Source organism: Doryrhamphus excisus, linkage group LG18 (genome assembly GCF_037039965.1).
Source record: "Doryrhamphus excisus strain RoL-2023G ecotype Guam linkage group LG18, RoL_Dexc_Guam_v1.1, whole genome shotgun sequence".
NCBI lineage: Eukaryota > Metazoa > Chordata > Actinopteri > Syngnathiformes > Syngnathidae > Doryrhamphus > Doryrhamphus excisus.
Window position 1 is genome coordinate 6306602 of NC_136374.1, and position 20764 is coordinate 6327365.

A 20764-nucleotide genomic window follows, 5' to 3' on the forward strand; every position below is an offset into this window, starting at 1 on the left:
CGCCTCTAGTGTTTTGGAGGGGAACTGCACGGAACAAAAGTTTCACAATGGTGTTGGCGGGGATGAAGAAGTATCAACCAAGTTCAAGGGTGTACAGGTTCTACAAAGTCTAGTCCCAGACTGACTTGTGACCCAGGCCCACGTCTACAAACTGGACTTCAGGTGTGATGCCGACAGAAAAAGGCGGGCGAGGACAGGGAATGTTGTCGGCAGGCTGGGTGAACAGTGGGAGGGGGAGGAGCCTGCGGGGGCCGATGCTGCGAGTTTGTTGGAGCGGAGTTTCTTGTCAGATTTGAGCGATGAAGACCCTGAGTTAGGACCTTCTTCCTGCCTCCCTGCAATCTGTCTGCAAGCCTCACAATCACTCTCTACGTGTGTGTGTGTTCGTGTGTGTGTGTGTGTGTTTGAGAGAAACAGATGATGCTCAGTGGGGCTACAGTTGTGCAGGGTCAGCTATTAACACACACACACACTTACGGCATGGATGAGCCAGAACTCGAATGTCGTCAACAGCAATGACACCCGGATGTCCCTGGACCGAAACTGCTTCAAATATTACCTTGGGAAGAGGAAAAAACAAGTATGGGTGAAACACACACACACACACACACACATACTTCACACTCTGATGGACTCCTGAGGGAGTTTTCCAGTAAAGAAAGTGTCAGCAAGTGTCCTAATGCACTTCTTCTTCAGTCTCATGGAGCCTCTCCGTCGTCTTGTCATCAATCCTCATTTGTCTCACGGCTCTTCCTCCTCCTCATCGTCGTCGTCGTCATCCCCTGACTTGATATTCCTTGGCTTTATTTTCACGGCTGTGTGCCTTCCTCTTGAAACATTCAGCAGAGTGACAGGCTGCCAGCAGGGCCGTGCACTCCTGACCCACACACACGCATCCATAGCGGGCTGTACTTGTCAGTGTTGTGACCCGGGCTGCATATCAACGACTTGCGGTGAGGATTCAGCAGTGGAAACGGTGAAGTGTGACCACCGTTGAGTCCTACCGTTTCTAATATTATGACCTCACATGCGGCTCAACACACGGTGCTGACAATATTACAAAATATTCTTCCTCGGAAAACTGTAAAGGCTGAGTCATATGTAGCTAATAAAGTGTGGTGTTAATGTAGCGTTAGCAAACCAATGAGATGGTGGGGTCACCTGGTAGGAGTTGGGCCAAAACGTGGAGATGGCGAGCTCAGCCTTCACCCAACCATCGGTAACGGTGTCAGACACGTTCCATACCGGGTTACTCTGAGCGCCACCGTTGACCTGCAACACACAGACACACACGTTCAAAGGAGTGATGTCATCGTGGGGAAACACAACACTCACAAGCAAGAGAGCTTATAGATGGACACAAGATAGACACAAGATAAAATATGTTTATTTCCAGGAAGATTTTCAGGACAATAAAATTGGCTATTTTTTCAAAAATATTTATAGATTCCCAAAATGTAATGCATCTTTTTAGGAAAAAAATATATTTTTATAGACAGACACAAGATGGACTGGATGGAAAATATCCAGATTTTCAAGAAAAAAAATATGTTTATTTCTAGGTAATTTTCTATATTTTAAATTTTTATAAAAATCATTATTTTCAAGGAAAGAAGTAATGTACTTTTAAAGGGGAAAAAGGTCAATATTTTTTTTTAAAAGATGATTTTTTTTTCAAGGAATTTTTTTAAAGATGTATATGTCCCAAAAATTATTCTTTAAATAAGTAGTTTTTTTTGTAGGGAAGAATTTTCTATATTTTCAAAAAAAAATTTTATTTTGAAGAAAAATGTAATGTATTTTTTTCGAGATTTTCTTTTTAAAAGATGTATAATTCCTAAAAATTATTCTTTAAATAAGTAGTATTTTTTGTAGGGAAGAATTTTATATATTTTCAAAAATATATATTTATTTTGAAAAAAATGGTCATGTATTTTTTAGGAAAGATGTCTATATATTTACATTATTATATTGTTTTTTTAATAAGTATATTTTGGAGGGAAATGTAGTAAGTTTTCTTTGGGAAAATGTCGAGATTTGCAGGACAATAAAATTGTCATTTTTTTCAAAAATATTTCCAGATTCCCAAAAAGTAATGCATCTTTTTTAGGAAAAATTTCTATTTTTTGTTATGTAAAAATTACCCACAGTGAATTTATTTCAAGACAATGTAAAAAAAAATGCATTTTTTTAAAAAGATGTAAATTTCACAAAAATAACAATACTATATTTTTTTCTAAAGAAGTCTTTCTTACTCACTTACGGCCCCCGACATCAAATTATTTAAATAAGCTACAAAATTAGCGTCAGTGTGTGTGTATGTGTGTTGGGGGTGGGTAGGTTTGGGAGGGTGTCCTGGTTTAATATTTCATTCATTCATTTTCTACCGCTTTTTCCTCACAAGGGTCGCGGGGGGTGCTGGAGCCTATCCCAGCTGTCTTCGGGCGAGAGGCGGGGTACACCCTGGACTGGTCGCCAGCCAATCACAGGGCACATATAGACAAACAACCATTCACACTCACATTCATACCTATGGACAATTTGGAGTGGCCAATTAACCTAGCATGTTTTTGGAATGTGGGAGGAAACCGGAGTACCCGGAGAAAACCCACGCATGCACGGGGAGAACATGCAAACTCCACACAGAGATGGCCGAGGGTGGAATTGAACCCTGGTCTCCTAGCTGTGAGGTCTGCGTGCTAACCACTAGACCGCCGTGCCGCCCTGGTTTAATATTTATTCCCATAAAAATGCAACATTTTGGTTGGTACAGTTCGTATCAACAAGAATGGATTTCGGAGAGCAGCACACACACACACACCTTGATGTAGATATTGAGCGTGCCCGGGCTGGCTCCGTCCCGGCTGGAGAGCGAGTAGAGGAAGTCGATGCAGTGGGTGTCGTTCTCCTTCAGCTTGGGCATGTACAGATGCGCCCTCTGACCCGACGCCCGGCCCGACGCGTTCACCGCCATGAAGCCGCCTGTAGCCACGCCCACAGAGGGACAAAGATGAGCATGATGGCTTGTTTACATTTTAAATGTCATCAATTGAAATGAAAAGTCATCAGAAGGCGAAATGGTTCTTTTATTTGATAAAGTGATGAGATGTTCACATGATCACTGCCACAGTGTGTGTGTGTGTGTGTGGTATTAATGCATCCTTCCCTGAGGGCTCAGCAGGACCACATAAAGAACTTTGTGCCTGTCGCCTGGCGCTCTAACTGTATTTTACGGCGCAGATCTGCTCTTTGGAGCGCTTCCACAGTGCACAAGCAGATTTACTGTACATCCTGAATCACGCAGGTGGGATAGATGTGTGTGTGTGTGTGTGTGTGTGTACTTCCTGTTTATGAAGCAGGTACTTAACAAGACACAATATCATGCATAAAGCAGTCTGCAAGCAAGGTTTGTGATGATGCTACTTTTCCGGGATCTGTCCCTTATTGTTGCTTTAATAGCCGACGTGGAGTCATGACATTTTATTTTGAAAGGCCAGTGCGGTGACTTTTAGAGCGTTAGAGAGCAAAAGTAATGTCTGTGCTAGAAGGTGACCTTGAACCCCTCACCTGCCTTTCACCCCATAAGAACATCAGACACACACACACACACACACACACACACACACACACACAGGAAGAGAAATTGCTTTGAGTAAATGGTGCAAATAGCAGCGATGCATGTGTGTGTGTGTGTGTGTTAAAGTACTACAGCCTTGGTCTAAACAGGTCTCTCCAAAGTGAACCAGTCCTGATTACATTTCCTATTCACACACATAAACACACTCACACATCACACACTTAACACATACACACGCAGGTACACACTCCTCGTATTAAGATTTATGTTGCTTTTGCCACTCTGTCAAGTGTTTTGTTTAATTTGAGACTCGTGTTTTAAATAAAGTTATCTACTTTGAATGTGACTCAAGATGCTCTTATTACTTATTATGACATCAGAAGCTCATGTTATGATATTTCATGGTAACATAACATGAATACAGCCTGTTATTAGTCCAGAAATATCCATATTTAAGCAATTGTACATATTTCTGCCCGAAATGAAGCATTTTCAAGCATTAAAAAGGCTAAGTAAGATTAATTCAAAGAAGTTGTGAGTCGTCACTACACTGAGGATTCACTTTTTCCCTTCCTGACATGGTAACCATTTATTGAAGCCTCTATGGGAGGCCGTTTAGGACAAACTAAGGCTCGACCGATACATCGGGCCGATATTTGTGTTTTTTCCTTGAATCGTATCGGCCGATACACGCGTGGGTTCGCCAATATATTTTTCCGCCGCATGATTTACAGTCAGGCATCCGCCGGGGCAGCTTTGTGTTGCCCTGGCTACAGAGGACCCCGCAAAACACGCATTCGCGGTACTCCGCCCCACTGTTGAATCACATCTAAGGCGCGTTTTCACAAGTAATAGAATTAGCTTGCTTTTCACACCTTACTAAGCCCATTAAATTCAAAATCAACAAGAAAGACCACAACAGACGAATAAAAGCACTCTCACTAGTTCAGCAGACCAAGAATGAACAACTATGCAACTTTAACTACAAACTGACAAACTATTTACATCGACGGTGCCGCAAAGCACGCTGGGAACCAGGAAGTGCTCAATAATAATACATTTTATTTGTATAGCGCTTTTCAAAATACTCAAGACACTTTACAGAAGAATGGAGTTGAATAAAAACAAGTAAAGAGAGTAAAAGATACATTAAAATACAACACTCATTGGTTAATACGCAGTTAAAACATGAGTAAAAGCGGGGCGGGGCACAGCAATCAGGTATAAAAAGTGAGACATTAAAAACAGATTTAAAGAGGTGGGTTTTTAGTTATGGGCGGAGTTCTTAAGATGGAAAAATGCAGTCCGGGTTAACTGTTTGATGTGGGATTCTAATGAAAGGGTGGGGTCCAAGAGGATATGGTGCTGATGAGACAAAATACACACTTGTTGAATAAAAGGATGAATAATCATCATCATCATGATGGACTCAGTAACACACATGTCACATTTGACCTCCATTTCAGGCATTCATTGCACCCAATTCCCCCTCTGAGCCTTTTCACACACACACACACACAAGGTCCCATATGTTTTGTGTCCTGGATGTGTAATGGACCCAGCACAGTATATATATATGTGTATATATATATATATATATATATATATATATATATATATATATATATATATATATATATTAGGGTGCATCAAAAAACACAATTATTGACTTTTGAAATGGCTGGGTACTAAAAGTGTTCCAATATATGTAGAAACAACACATACAAAATATTTTTCCAATACATGATTATTTAGGGGTGCCACCATACGTATATCTGTTTTTGTGGAATAAAGTGGTGAACAGTTCAATGGTCGCCATGGAGATTTGAGATCAGCAAAGACTGCAGCTCAAGAACTCTGATGTGATCTTTATGTTTTTGTTGGTATTTATACTCTTATTACATATTACTACCAAATTTGTGGTTTTGTCTTTGTAATTTGAATGATTTGTAGTCATATTTATAGGTATTTAGTGTGCATTGCCTCTACTGTAGCTAACATTAGCTAGCTACAGTTAGCTAATGACAGTTAGCTAATAGCTGAGCTAGCCTATCATCAACAACAGTAATATAGAGTAGACAGTATTACTGATGCTTCATATTTACAATAGACTGAGCAATTAAGTTTGAAGTTTAGTTAATGTTCTGTTTGTTATTTGAATTTTTTATTTGTTTGTTATTTAAATGTGTCACTATTGCACTTTGTGTTTACAATAAAATACAAATAAAATAAAAAAAAGAAAGTGTTTAAACTTTATATGTATGTCAAATATCCATCACTGCTACATAAAATTCAAGGTAAGGCCATGTGAACATGTCCCATTTACCGCCATTCATTTTGTCAATAAGGACAAATGAATGGAGAATTTTGAAAGTTGAATTCTGAGAAATACACAATCAAAAGCGAAAACAAATATATTTAGTTTGATAACCCTATAGAAAATTATGCTATATAGAAGTCCATTATAACCAACATTTCCAGGTCAAATTTTGGCAATTAGACTAGAAATTGCACATTTTCCGAAATTTTACAAAAGTTTATGTGTGAGTTGGCACCCCTAAATCTCAATGGATTTCCTAAAACTTTGCAAAAGACATTTTTATGTTCATTAGAAAAAAATGGAATGCCAGCCAAATTGATATTATGAAATTAAAATTTCCCATTCAAATTTGATGCACCCTAACATATATATATATATACACCAGTGGTCTCAAACATGTCTCAAACTAGTCTGCCGCAGGACACTAGTTTGAGGCCCCCGCCTTGATATGAAAGTTTAATGTTAGTGCGGGCTGCGCAAGTTTGATATGGATGCTGTATGGTATCATGTACCCAGAAAAAATTATTACGTTTGATTAATGTTCATGTTCAAGGAATAGTTATCCTCCCTATCCGTGTGGAAGTGGTAAGTTTTTGGCTATTTAAGTTTAAAGGAAATAACTTGAAGGCTACCGTTTAGGTCGCTAGCTCTCTAGTTTGCGAGTTAGCATGTGTCTCAAGACCCTGCAGTTGCGCAATATGTTGTAAATAAAAAGAGTATAAATGTGACTATAGTCGTGTTTTGTCATGTCTACAGGGCTCTAATAATGCTTTGTTCATTTTAATCTGAAAAAAAAATTTGTCTACCCACCAACTATATGTGGTTTCTTAAGTTTTTATTATTTGCCATTTTACTATTATTATTATATTTATTTATTACTGATTGATTGATTTTCTTTATTCTTGATTTGTTTATTTATTTTTCATCTTATTTTGTGCAGAAAAATAAAAATTAAGATATTTGAGAACAGTGGAATGTTTTATCAGAGCTTTTATTGTAGAAAATCGGAACCAAAGCACTGAAAAAGTTTGAAAAATTTTCTGTTTTTAATAAATGCGTTTTTTGGGGGGAAAACCTGATGCGGCCCAGCCTTGCCCAGACCCTAGCTCCAGTGGCCCCCAGGTAAATTGAGTTTGAGACCCCTGATATACACTGTATAAACACATTAAAGAAAATATTCCATGCAAAGATGCTCAAATTTTTCTTCTACATTTTCTGTGGGTACAAAATGAACAGCATCCCCACCGCTACGTGTCACGCTACGCTAACAGAGCAGTGAGCCGCGTGAGAACAAACTAGCACGTTCTCTGAGCTCCGTCAGCAACAAACACAACAAGTTTTCACGCCGAGAAATGAAAGCGGCAAAGCAGAAAGCAGCTTTTTGAGAGATCAATGGCATGGAGAGCGCTGCGAGATCTTCTCATGGAGCTCAAATTGTTCCCTCGGGTCTCGGCTCAAAGCTCTCTCCTTATTTTTGTTTTTCTTCAACCGCGTGTCGCTCTTAAACCTCGCTTTCATTTGGCTGATGGGCTGTTTTGTCTGCGTCTTCTTTTGGATCAAAGAGCCCGGGAGCTCCAAGTGAGACATGACTTTGTTATTTGGACAAGTTGACCGCGGGAAAACGCTGTTTGCACGCCTTGGAAAGGCCCACGCTTGATAGGATGAGAATGTTTTGGTGTATCATCACACTGATGAGACATTCCTTGAAGAGACAAGTGAACTCTGCAGGTGTGCTACATGCTGACCTTCACAGGGTTCCTTCTCACGGCCGTCGTTAAGAAGCAGCAGACTACTTTTACGAGCTTTACTTGACTTTATTTGGCCGATGCAATATCACATACGGCTTTACGGCTCCAAAAGCATCTTCATGATGACTCTTCATTGACCACCAGAAGATAAGAAGAAGCTGCTCTCTGAATGAGCAAACAAATGCATCATGGGAAACATGTTGCTGTTAAGAATGGAATATGTTCCCTCTGTTGTAATTAAGTGCTGAGATATACCTGAGACTTGTTTGTTGCGGAAATATGAGACAAGGCCATCTTGGCCATCAGCCCGATCATACCAACGCACCAGCAAACAGTTCCCGGGACGTTTCCTGATCATTGGCCCCGCCCCAACAGAAGGCTGATGAGGAAGAGGAACTTCACTTTAGAGATCGCTTGGGCTTTGCTAAGACTTTGGTGAAGTGGCTTATGGCTCCCTCCAGAGCTGGCATTAGAATTGGTTGTATGCATTCATTCATTCATTCATTCATTCAATCATTTTCTACCGCTTTTTCCTCACGAGGGTCGTGGGGGATGCTGGAGCCTATCCCAGCTGTCTTCGGGCAAGAGGCGGGGTACACCCTGGACTGGTGGCCAGCCAATCACAGGGCACATATAGACAAACAACCATTCACACTCACATTCATACCTATGGACATGTTTTTGGAATGTGGGAGGAAACCGGAGTACCCGGAGAAAACCCACGCATGCACGGGGAGAACATGCAAACTTCACACAGAGATGGTTGTATGCAAATTTACAAAAACTGTGGAACTGTGGACTTGGAGAAGGCATTCCATAATGCGACTGGAGAAATGCTGTGGGGTGAACTCCAGGAGTATGGGGTACCAGACCTTCTAATTCAGGTGGCTTTGTCAGCGTTGCCAGTAATAAGTCAGACTCATTTCCAGTGAAAGTTGGACTCCACCAGCGTGCCCTTTGGCTCAGATTCAGGATGCAGGATTGGCTCTCTGGTTTTTGCAGATGATGCGGTCGTGCTGGCTTCATTGAGACGTGATCTTCAACTGGATCATTGGATCAGTTCACATCCGAGCAGGGTGGAATGTCCCATCTCCGGGTCAGGGGATGAGAACCAAGTCCAGTCCGAGAAGGTAAAGTACCTCTGGGTCTTGTTCACAAGTGAGCGAAGGATGGAACGTGAGATCGAGAGGCGGACTGGCGACTCTACATCAGTCCGTTGTGTCCAAGCTGTCAATTTCATTTGGATCGTCCTCCATGCATCATGACGACAATTGACATGAAGTAATGGTAATGGTAATGGTAATGGTAATGGTAATGGTAATGGTAATGGTAATGGTAATGGTAATGGTAATGGTAATGGTAATGTTTTTATTTCATTTGAACATGCATCAGATTACAATTGAGTGCATCCCATAATCAGTTCACAGTTCCACATGTCCAAAAGGAGTAGGAAGAAGCAAAGCTTATTAAATCCTACCCCTCCATCTGGTACTTTTACAATCAGTAACTGTTACATTTGTTCACTTCCTGCTTTCCATAATACAGTTTAAGTTTTTTTTTTTGTTTTTTGTTTTTTTTTAATAATGTACCTTGGTCCGAAGTACAAGGTGATATGAGCATCCAATGCCATAATGGGTACCATAGTATGTGTCAATATAGTGATATATATAGCACATCATGACTGGTTCAAGAGTCTTCATTCTGTAATGGTAGAATGAAGTACAATACAAGTACGATAGATAGTACTACTGTGTTTTATTCAATGCTAAATGTTAATTTCCATCACATCCCCGAATGTGTGCATCGCAAACACACACACGAAACATAAAGAGCATTCGAATATATCATATTTGGATGTATTATATACTGTATATATGGTGTGGGTGTCGATATTTTAGGGTCGTGGATGTTTGTGTATTCACACTGTGGAGGCTGCTCATCGATTTCCTGCCGTTAAAGAAGGACGGATGACACACACACACACACCTGCAGGCCAAAGCGAGGCGGCCATAATCCTTTCCTAATAAGGTGTTAAAGACAGGTGGGATTGGCGTTATCGATCAGGCCTTTAGGAAAGCCCCCTCACCACCCCCCCAGAGGGGGGGGCAATAAGTCACATGACACACTCAATCCCACTGACACATCGGGCAACTGGGAAGTCCAAATCCCAAAAGCCTTTACCGTATTGGTTGTGTTGACCTTTCAGATACCCAAGGTCGGTCGGCCATGTGGGAGTGATACACATGCGTTACGCACAACACATGACATGAAATACCCAAAAAACACAGTTGGTACTGTGTTTGTACTCATATTCATCCTTTGAGGCAAATTCGAGACACTGAATTACACATAAGTGAGTCTTTGCCGTATTGATTTATAAACACACACACACACAATCAGGGCCCATGTCACATTCACAGACAGTCGGATATCACAAAACTCTTTAACACAACACATAACAGTATCCTTGAACATTTTAAAGGCCCCACACTAATGAAAGCAACAGTAACAACTAAACTGTAGTTTTTTTCCTATTATTACTATTCTCAGGGACTTGAATTGATCGCAACTGGACTGTTCAAGTTGTCCAATACACAACAATGACCTAAACAAATGAGAATATTCACAAACACTTTAACACTGATGAGCAACCAGCAACCACCCCTCCAAAGGCTTCATTTCTTTATTATCAACCCTTTATTATATACCCACAAAATTAGAAAGTGGGGTTCGGCAGTAGTCCAGAAGTCCTCGGGTGTTGCAGCTCTATAGGAGTCCACAACTATTTGAACTTTCTATTTATACATTTTCTTCTTGTAATTATGACTTACTTCCAACAATATTTTACCTTTATTCCCATAATATTTTGACTTTATTCCTGTAATATTTTGACTTTATTCCTATAATATTTTGACTTTGTTCCCATAATATTTGGACTTTATTCCCACAATGTTTTGACTTTATTCCTGTAATATTTTGACTTTATTCCCAGAATATTTTGACTTTATTTCCAGAATATTTTGACTTCATTCCCATCATAGTTTGAATTTAGTCCTATAATATTTTGACTTTATTTCCATAATATTTTGACTTTAATCTCACAATATTTTGACTTTATTCACATTTTTCACAAATTTTCCAAAACAGACAACTTAATTTTGTTTTATTTCTCATATTAGGATTTTTAAATATAATATTTCAGTTTTTGAATGAATATGCCAACTCTATGCTACTAAAACGTCATTATTTCGACTCATAATATTACATGTTATTGTCCTAAAATTGCCAATTTTTTCTCTTTAATGTATAACTTTTTTTCTATAACTATTTTTACTTTATTTTGGTAAAATGACAACTGAATTCCAAAAATTCCAGTTTCTATCAATTATTTCAGTCCTTTGCATTTGCATTGAGTTGTGGACTCCTATAGAGCAGAGACACCCGAGGACTTCCGGACTACTGACGAACCCCACTTTCTAATTTTGTGGGTATAGGAGTTGATAATAAAGAAATGAAGCCTTTGGAGAGGTTGCTGGTTGCTCATGAGTGTTACCATGTTTGAACTCAAAGGGTGGTAACGTAGGTCCACACTGACTGAGTGAAGGCATAGTGTGTCCGCCATTAATGCACGCTGATACGATCCAACAATCTAACAACACATTATTACTATAAACATAATAGGTCCCGGGCGGCACGGTGGTCGAGTGGTTAGCGCACAGAGTCAAAATATTATAGGAATAAAGTAAAAATAATATGGGAATAAAGTCCAAATATTCTGGAAATAAAGTCAAAATATTACAGGAATAAAGTCACAATAATATAGGAATGAAGTCAATATATTATGGCAATAATGTCAAAATATTATAGGACTAAATTCAAAATATTATGGGAACAAAGTCAAAATATTACAAGAATAAAGTCAAAATATTATGGAAATGAAGTCAAAATATTATAGGAATAAAGTAAAAATAATATGGAAATAAAGTCAAAATATTCTGGAAATAAAGTCAAAATATTACAGGAATAAAGTCAAAACGTTATGGAAATAATGAAGTCAATATATTATGGCAATAATGTCAAAATATTATAGGACTAAATTCAAAATATTATGGGAACAAAGTCAAAATATTCCAGGAATAAAGTCAAAATATTATGGGAATAAAGTCAAAATATTATAGGAATAAAGTAAAAATATGATTGGAATAATGTCAAAATAGGCGGCATGGCGGACGAGTGGTTAGCACGCAGACCTCACAGCTAGGAGACCAGGGTTCAATTCCACCCTCGGCCATCTCTGTGTGGAGTTTGCATGTTCTCCCCGTGCATGCGTGGGTTTTCTCCGGGTACTCCAGTTTCCTCCCACATTCCAAAAACATGCTAGGTTAATTGGCCACTCCAAATTGTCCATAGGTATGAATGTGAGTGTGAATGGTTGTTTGTCTATATGTGCCCTGTGATTGGCTGGCCACCAGTCCAGGGTGTGCCCTGCCCAAAGACAGCTGGGATAGGCTCCAGCAATCCCGCGACTCTTGTGAGGAAAAAGCGGTAGAAAATGAATGAATGAATAAATAGGTCCCCTTTAAAGTCTTCATTGACGTCTTACATGCTTTCAGTTTCTAAATGCAACGCTGTCATTTTCACTCATCAAATGTTGGTGTTTTCAAGCGGTTGCCATGGAAACAACCACTGTCCCCCTTTGAACGAACAAGGTCAAACTTGCCAAACTTTACCAACATTCTTCTTTTCGTCTTTGCAACTTTGTGATGCGCAAGCGACACCTTCTCTTTGCTAAAGAACCCTTTGGAGATCTAAAACGAATCTCTTCACACCCGCAGGACTTTGAGACTGTGTGAGACTCTGACGTTTCAGAAACACGGTCTGATGGAAACACGGCTGATTAATAAATAATGCATTTGGCGAAGGAGCCTCTTCTGCTTAACTGTCAGCCACAAGACGACCATATGATGTTTGAGGATTATTCAGCAGTGTGATGCAACACAATGCTATTTGTATCCAAGAGACAAAAAAAAAGGATCCGTTCCACTGTGGTGCCTGTAGTGACCATCTTATTTTATTTTTAATTATTATTATTTTAAATTTGCATTCAATTAAATCATGCATACTATTACATCCGATCAGTCAAAATATAAACAGTAGGGATGGAGAATTCCCAAAACATCTGGCAATAATTCAGACAATAATTTCGTTTTCAATGAGTCCTGTCGCTCAACTCATTATGTATGTGGATAAAAGACAAGACCATGGGACAAGACTGTAGACCTACTGTAAGACTGGGATGGACAACAAAGCCACCAACACAATAGTAAATCTACGCAGGACTGGGATGAACTCCGAGACTGCCAACAAGATTGTAGACCTACACAAGACTGGAATGCACCACAAGACCATCAACAAGATCGCAGACCAATACAAGACTGAGGTGGACTCCAAGACCATCAACAAGATTGTAGACCTACACAAGACTGGTTTGCACAACAAGACCACCAACAAGATTGTAGACCTACACAAGACCGGAATGGACTATACAAGGCCATCAACAAGATTGTAGACCTACAAAAGACTGGAATGGAGTACAAGGCCATCAATAAGATTGTAGACCTACACAAGACTGGAATGCACCACAAGACCATCAACAAGATTGCAGACCAAAGCAAGACTGAGATGGACTCCAAGACCATCAACAAGATTGTAGACCTACGCAAGGCTGAAATGCACTAATAGACCATCAACAAGATTGCAGACCAATACAAGACTGAGATGGACTCCAAGACCATCAACAAGATTGTAGACCTACACAAGACTGGAATGCACCACAAGACCATCAACAAGATTGTAGACCTACACAAGACTGGAATGTACCACAAGACCATCAACAAGATTGTAGACCTACATAAGACTGGAATGCACCACAAGACCATCAACAAGATTGTAGACCTACGCAAGACCTGAATGCACTAATAGACCATCAACAAGATTGCAGACCAAAGCAAGACTGGGATGGACTCCAAGACCATCAACAAGATTGCAGACTATTGGCTATTGTCTCATCGATGTAACATTACTGACACCTAGTGACCAGCGTTGAATATCGAGTGTTTAATGTGTCTTCTGAATGCCTTGTATTTGTATTTTAATTCATTAGCCTGCTCCATGCTATAAAATGCCAAAACACGTACATAAAACAAAAACAAAAGTGTTGCATTCATATTTTTGTTGAGTGTTGAGTCAACTCGAGTTGAGTGTCAACAGTCAAAGATCTTTTGCTTCTGTCTAAAATATTGCAGTGGATTGCATGTCAGCGACGGTGAACGCAAGCACGAATGTGTTATTTGTGTGGAATGAGAGTAATGACCTGTTGGAAAGATACAATCGAGTCAATGAATCACGGAACAATTCTCAGCATGGTAATGGTAATGGTTTTATTTCATTTGAACATGCATCAGATTACAATTGAGTGCATCCCATAATCAGTTCCCAGTTCCAGATGTCCAAAAGGAGTAAGAAGAAGCAAAACTTATTAAATCCTACCCCTCCATCTGGTACTTTTATAATCAGTAAGTGTTACATTTGTTCACTTCCTGCTTTCCTAATATAATTTAATTTAATTTTTAAAAAATATCTATTTAATTTTAATTTTAATTTTAATTTTAATTTTAATTTTAATTTTAATTTTAATTTTAATTTTAATTTTAATTTTAATTTTAATTTTAATTTTAATTTTAATTTTAATTTTAATTTTAATTTTAATTTTAATTTCAATTTTAATTTTAATTTTAATTTTAATTTAACACCCCTTCAAATAAATCGTCACAGTGGAACAACTCCTAGACGCTAAACAATTCAGAACCAGAAGAAAAGTACGTCATACTGCATATGCTGCGTAGTTAGCAACAATGCTAAAACTTGCATCCAGTAAAGTCACAAAGCGACTGCATGGAGTATTTTGGGATCACCTGGCTCCGCTTTCAGCATCCAGGTCTGCAAGTGAAGCTTTTTGCCGTCCTCGTTGCGCACACACGTTCAGTTATTTCCTCTAAGAGCTTATTTCTTTTCCATTTGCCTCAAGCCAAGAATCACTTTGGGAATATTACGGTCATTTATATGGCCTGACAGCAGCAGGATCCGCGAAGACACGCAGGTAAGCGCGCACAAAGGCGCAGCACGGCCGGGCCCGGGGGCCCATTTGGAGCGGGTAATGAGGACCCGGCAGCCGGGCGGCGGGCGTATCATCTCGCCGCTAACTGCAAATGAAGAAGAAAGCCATCAGGGGCTCCGACTGGATGGAAAAATGAAAGGAACGGAGCTGGCGCTCCTTTCCTTGCAGCTTGTGTGTCATTTCCAGACATTATTGCCTCCCCGTCTAGCTGGCGCTCACAAATAAACACAGAGAGTTATCACGGGCCCACAGGGAGCCATTACTCCTGCCATCCCCGCTTTTATATGCTGCCTTGCTCTTAAAAATGGGCATTTATTGCTCCCCCTGATGAATCGTGTGAGAGTGTCTTGTGTGTTTTTTATTCATTCCGTCTGCTGGCTGCTTTCTTGCTCTTATTCACACGCAGAGGAAAGACTCCGGCGCAGATCTTTACCCGCAAGATGGAGAAAATATGAAGACTTTCAAGATGAACGCATGCTGTTGCAGGCTGAGCCGTCACGGGAAGCAACGTGGAAGCATCAAACTTGACTTTAGTCTTCAGTGTTTCATTGGAGTTTGTGGATTTCATTTAATCCAGGGGTCAAAACTCTATCCAGCGGGGGCCACCTAGTGAAGAACTTTGCCACACATGTAGATATGCTAAGAGGTTATTCTGTATGGTAATGGTAATGGTAATGGTAATGGTAATGGTAATGGTAATGGTAATGGTAATGGTAATGGTAATGGTAATGGTAATGGTAATGGTTTTATTTCATTTGAACATACATCAGATTACAATTGAGTGCATCCCATAATCAGTTCACAGTTCCACATGTCCAAAAGGAGTAGGAAGAAGCAAAGCTTATTAAATCCTACCCCTCCATCTGGTACTTTTACAATCAGTAACTGTTACATTTGTTCACTTCCTGCTTTCCTAATATAATTTAATTGAATTTTTAAAATTATTTTTGTATTTAATTATTTAATTATTAATTATTTAATTTTAATTTTAATTTTAATTTTAATTTTAATTTTAATTTTAATTTTAATTTTAATTTTAATTTTAATTTTAATTTTAATTTTAATTTTAATTTTAATTTTAATTTTAATTTTAATTTTAATTTTAATTTTAATTTTAATTTTAATTTTTATTTTAAAGTACGAGGTGATATGCCAACGTATCAACGTAACAACTCATCAACGTATGTATATAACATACGTATATACAGTATTTCTTTAATGTTTCATTTCTATGTTTCCAAAATGATATTATTCTTCCTCATAATATGAAAACCTTTGAGGAGGATCCTTTTTATTTTATTCTTGTCAAATTACTATGAGTATATTCTCATAATATTTATACATATTTAAATATTATATATTTATTTACATATTTATATTTAACATTATAACCTTTTTCCATAATATTATGAATTAAAAACTTTTTCTTTAATATTTCAACTACTAAAATGTTATTTTTTCTCACAATATTACAAGTTTATCCTCATAAAATTGTGACCTTTTCCCTCTAAATATTTAGAATTTATATGTAAAATTAAAGCTGTTTTTCTAATTTTTGCTGTTGTGTTTTTTATTTTTTTCCAACTATTTGAACATTCTATTTATACATTTTCTTCTTGTAATTATGACTTATTCCAACAATATTTGACCTTTATTCACATAATATTTTGACTTTATTCCCATAATATTTTGACATTATTCCTCTCATATTTTGACTTTATTTCCATAATCTTTTGACTTAATTCTCACAATATTTTGACATTATTCCCATATTATTTTTTCTTTATTCCTATAATATGTTGACTTTATTTTCCATAATATTTTCACTTTATTCTCACAATATTTTGACTTCATTCCAATAATATTTTGACTTTATTTCCATAATATTTTTACTATATTCCAATACTATTTTGACTTTATTCACATTTTCCCCCTAACTAATTTTCCAAAACAGACAACTTAATTTTGTTTTATTTCTCATATTAGGATTTTTAAATATAATATTTCAGTTTTTTAATTAATATGTCAACTCTACGCTACTAAAACAACATTATTTCTCCTCATAATATTACATGTTTATTGTTCTAAAATTGCCATTTTTTCTCTTTAATGTATGACTTTTTTTCTATAACTATTTTTACTTTATTTTGGTAAAATGGCAACTGTTTTCTTAATTTTTGGTGTTTTTTTCCCCTTGACAATTACAACTTTGGTCTTGTAAATTTTCTTCCTGGAATTATGTATTCTCATAATAACTTTTTCTTCTAACATTAGAACCTTTTACGGCAAAAAATTACAGCTTTTTGTTGTTCTGTTTGTTTTCATAATATTATGACTTAAAAAAATATTTTTTCGTCAATATTTCAACATAGTAACATTTTACTTTTCCTCATAATATTACAATATTTTTCTCTTAATGTTCCAACTTTCTTCTTATAAAATGACTAAAATTATTTTTTCATTTTTTGTGTTTTTAGTGTTTTGTTTTTTTTATTAGTTTTCTTGTAAAAAAATATTTTTTAGTAAAAAAAAAAAACAGCACTGTGGGCCGCCAGTGGCCCTTAGGCTGTACTTTGGACACCCCTGGTTTCATAGCAACATTGTGATATGCACCAAAAGATGGCCAAAAGGTCACCTTTAAGCTTTTTCTGGAAAAATCAGCTTTTCCTACATAGACAAGTTGTGTGTGCGTTAGCTAAGTCGTCTCGTCTCAAAGCACGAGATGACTCCATGCTGAATTCCAATGATCCCAAAAGAAAAAGAAGTGCCTCATGTCTGAGAGCACGTTTCACTCGCCTTCAAACACGGCTTGCATTTCCCGTCAAAAGCGAGGAGCTTGTATGAAGCGGAGCTTCAACGCTGACAAAGAACAAAGGCTGCGTCTCAAATGGAATATTTCAGTCAGTATACTTCAATAAGTGTACATTGTACACGGTGTACTTAGCGCCTGAGGGCACGAGGTTTGACAGGGTATTGAACTTACTGGAAATGATGATCACAAAATGCGCCCATTTTCTGTTCACTACGTTCCGCCGCTACATTATTTCAACTTAGTCCCTCCCCTTTTGCCGTTTTTCAGCATTATGACTGCATTGCGCAATACTTCTCAACGTGAATGCAGTCAAATCACCAAGAGTGAGTACAGAAGTGCGGCAACTGAAACACGGGGGAAACGACGTTGATCTGTTCGTCAACATGTCATTACCGCCGCTTGCCATTTGTGCTGCAAGATCTGCCCACAAATCACAAACGCAATCAAGTCCAGCCTCACGAGAGCTCTCCAATCAGCACCCCGGACCAAAAAAGCAGACGAGATGTTTAACCTCTGCAGCCATCAGCCCCACTTGATCCACACACACACGTTCAAACACTGTCATTTACAAGTCTATTACCATGTGTGTGTGTGTGTGTGTGTGTGTCTCTGATTAGGCTTGGTTTGTTTTCAGCCTCTGAAGGAGAAAAAAAATGCTGAGCACACACACAACACACACACACACACACAAACAAGCAGACAAATGTCAAAGTACAACTCTTTGCTGTCAAGCTGTCAAAGTTAAAATAAGATCACTGATGGAAACCTGGAGGCACATTTTAGGACAGAGTCGCCTCAGGAGGCGGGGACGTCTGCGATGGAAATCTTGAAAGGCAACGCGAGGACAGGCGGAGCCGAGAGGCTTCACGTACGCCGCAGTTTGCTTGTCAGTCGCTGTTCAAAAAAAGTCTAAAAACAGACTTTGTTTTGCTTCGACATTGTCAGCTGAGCCCGAGCAGACTTTCCCAAATTGCCTCCAATGACAAAAAGAGTAAAAAGAGGTTTGGGTTGTCAAATGCAGGCTAAAGACTGAAAACTAAAGCGAAAGGCCGGAGCTTCTGGAGATGGATTTCACATAAAGACCAGTCATTATTTATTCTGTTCAAATCTAAGAACATATTCAGGGCTCTACATTAAAAACAAAAATTACTGCCAATGGGGAATCCTTAAGGCAGGGGGTCTCAAACTCAATTTACTTGAATCAGGTTTTCAAAAAAAAAAAAACGCATTTATAAAAAACAAAATTTTTTTTTTAATTTGCTTTGGTTCCAATTTTCTACAAGAAAAGCTCTGATAAAACATTCCACTGTTGTCAAATATCTTACTTTTTATTTTTCTACACAAAATAAGATGAAAAATAAATAAACAAACCAATAATAATAATATAATAATAATAATAATAAAATGGCAAATAATAAAAACTTAAGAAACCACATATAGTTGGTGGGTAGACAAATTATTTTTTTCAGATTAAAATGAACAAAGCATTATTAGAGCCCTGTAGACATGACAAAACACGACTATAGTCACATTTATACTCTTTTTATTTACAACATATTGCGCAACTGCAGGGTCTTGAGACACATGCTAACTCGCAAACTAGAGAGCGAGCGACCTAAACGGTAGCCTTCAAGTTATTTCCTTTAAACTTAAATAGCCAAAAACTTACCACTTCCACATGGATAGGGAGGATAACTATTAACAGTTATTTAACCTTTAACATGAACATTAATCAAACGTAATAATTGTTTCTGGGTACATGATACCATACAGCAACCATATCAAACTTGCGTGGGCCGCACTAACATTAAACTTTCATATCAAGGCGGGGCCTCAAAGTAGTGTCCTACGGGCCACATTTGGCCCGCGGGCTGCGTGTTTGAGACCCCTGCCTTAAGGTGAGAACTACTTGCCCAAACTTGCCCCATGTAAAATGAAAAGACTGCCATAATGATATCATCTAATTTTTGTGGCATCACATGAGAATCTCAAATAAAGATGAAATGATTATCATTTCTTGTGGTTGTTTTCCTACATAGATCATGACGTTGCATGGAACACATTATAATGGGACCGACTCTCGAGTTGAATTGGAAAGAAGCGAGTCAGAAGGAAGTACTAGTAGTACATTTTTCATCTTAACACATGCACATTTAAACTGCAGAAAGGAACTGGAGGTCATCAAACCAAATGCATCAATAGAAAATAAACACATATGGAATAGGGGTGTGAATCTCAGCACTGAGGACGATTCGATACACATCTCGATGCACTGCCAGCGATACCATACTTTAACGATACATAGAATTTTCTGGCGATACGATGCAATACGATTCGCCCTCTTCACGATACGATACCATGCGATACTACAGGGCTCTACATTAAAAACAAAAATTACTGCCCATGGGAAATCCTTAAGGCAGGGGTCTCAAACTCGCAACCCGCGGGCCAAATGCAGCCCGTGAGACGCTAGTTTGAGGCCCCCACCTTGAAGCCAAAGTTTAATGTTGAAATGACAGCTTAAAGCTGTGTGCACACCGGACACAATTAACATGGTTTTGCCCCGCCCATACTGTTACCCTACCCTGTTACCCCGCCCTGTTTTGCTTTGTATTAGCAATGAAGCTAAAGGCTTATGACGCCGGGTACAAATAAATGCAGGAAATGATTTGGAATAAAAGGGAAAATACACGTCAAGATAAAGCATCTCGTCAAACATGTTGTTAAAGTTACCACGCTGCTCCCAGATGGAACTGAGTACGATGCTAACTTGCTAATTGGGTCAAATGATTAAGTTTCATTAATGTTCATGTTAAAGGTTAAATAACTGTTAATACTGTACATTTGAATCTGAAAAAAATAATTTCTCTACCAACTGTATGTGGTTAGGGTTAGTTAATTTGTTTGTTATTTATTTTTTATCTTATTTTGTGTATAGAAAAATAAAAATGAAGATATTTGAGAACAGTGGAATGTTTTATCAGATATTTTGGTGTGGAAAACCGGAACCAAAGTACTGAAAAAGTGTAGGGTATAGCAGAAGCAAAAGCATTGAAGATAGGTTTTTTATTGATTTTTTTGCCAGTTTTTAATAAATGCGTTTTTTTTTTTGTTTTTTTGAAAACCTGAT

The 20764-nt window shown here is 38.1% G+C and overlaps 1 protein-coding gene across 13 annotated transcripts in view; it reads right to left on the reverse strand.

The window, feature by feature from the left end:
• Window positions 1-20764, reverse strand: part of ptprt (protein tyrosine phosphatase receptor type T) — a 230143-nt gene that overhangs the window by 180933 nt on the left and 28446 nt on the right. For all 13 annotated transcript variants that reach the window (XM_058054365.2, XM_058054362.2, XM_058054361.2 and 10 more), the window contains exons 3-5: window positions 2822-2982; window positions 1162-1272; window positions 478-559 (exon numbers count right to left, since the gene is read on the reverse strand). In XM_058054365.2, the coding sequence (XP_057910348.2) occupies window positions 478-559; window positions 1162-1272; window positions 2822-2982 (354 nt within the window). The remainder of the gene's footprint in view (window positions 1-477; window positions 560-1161; window positions 1273-2821; window positions 2983-20764) is intronic.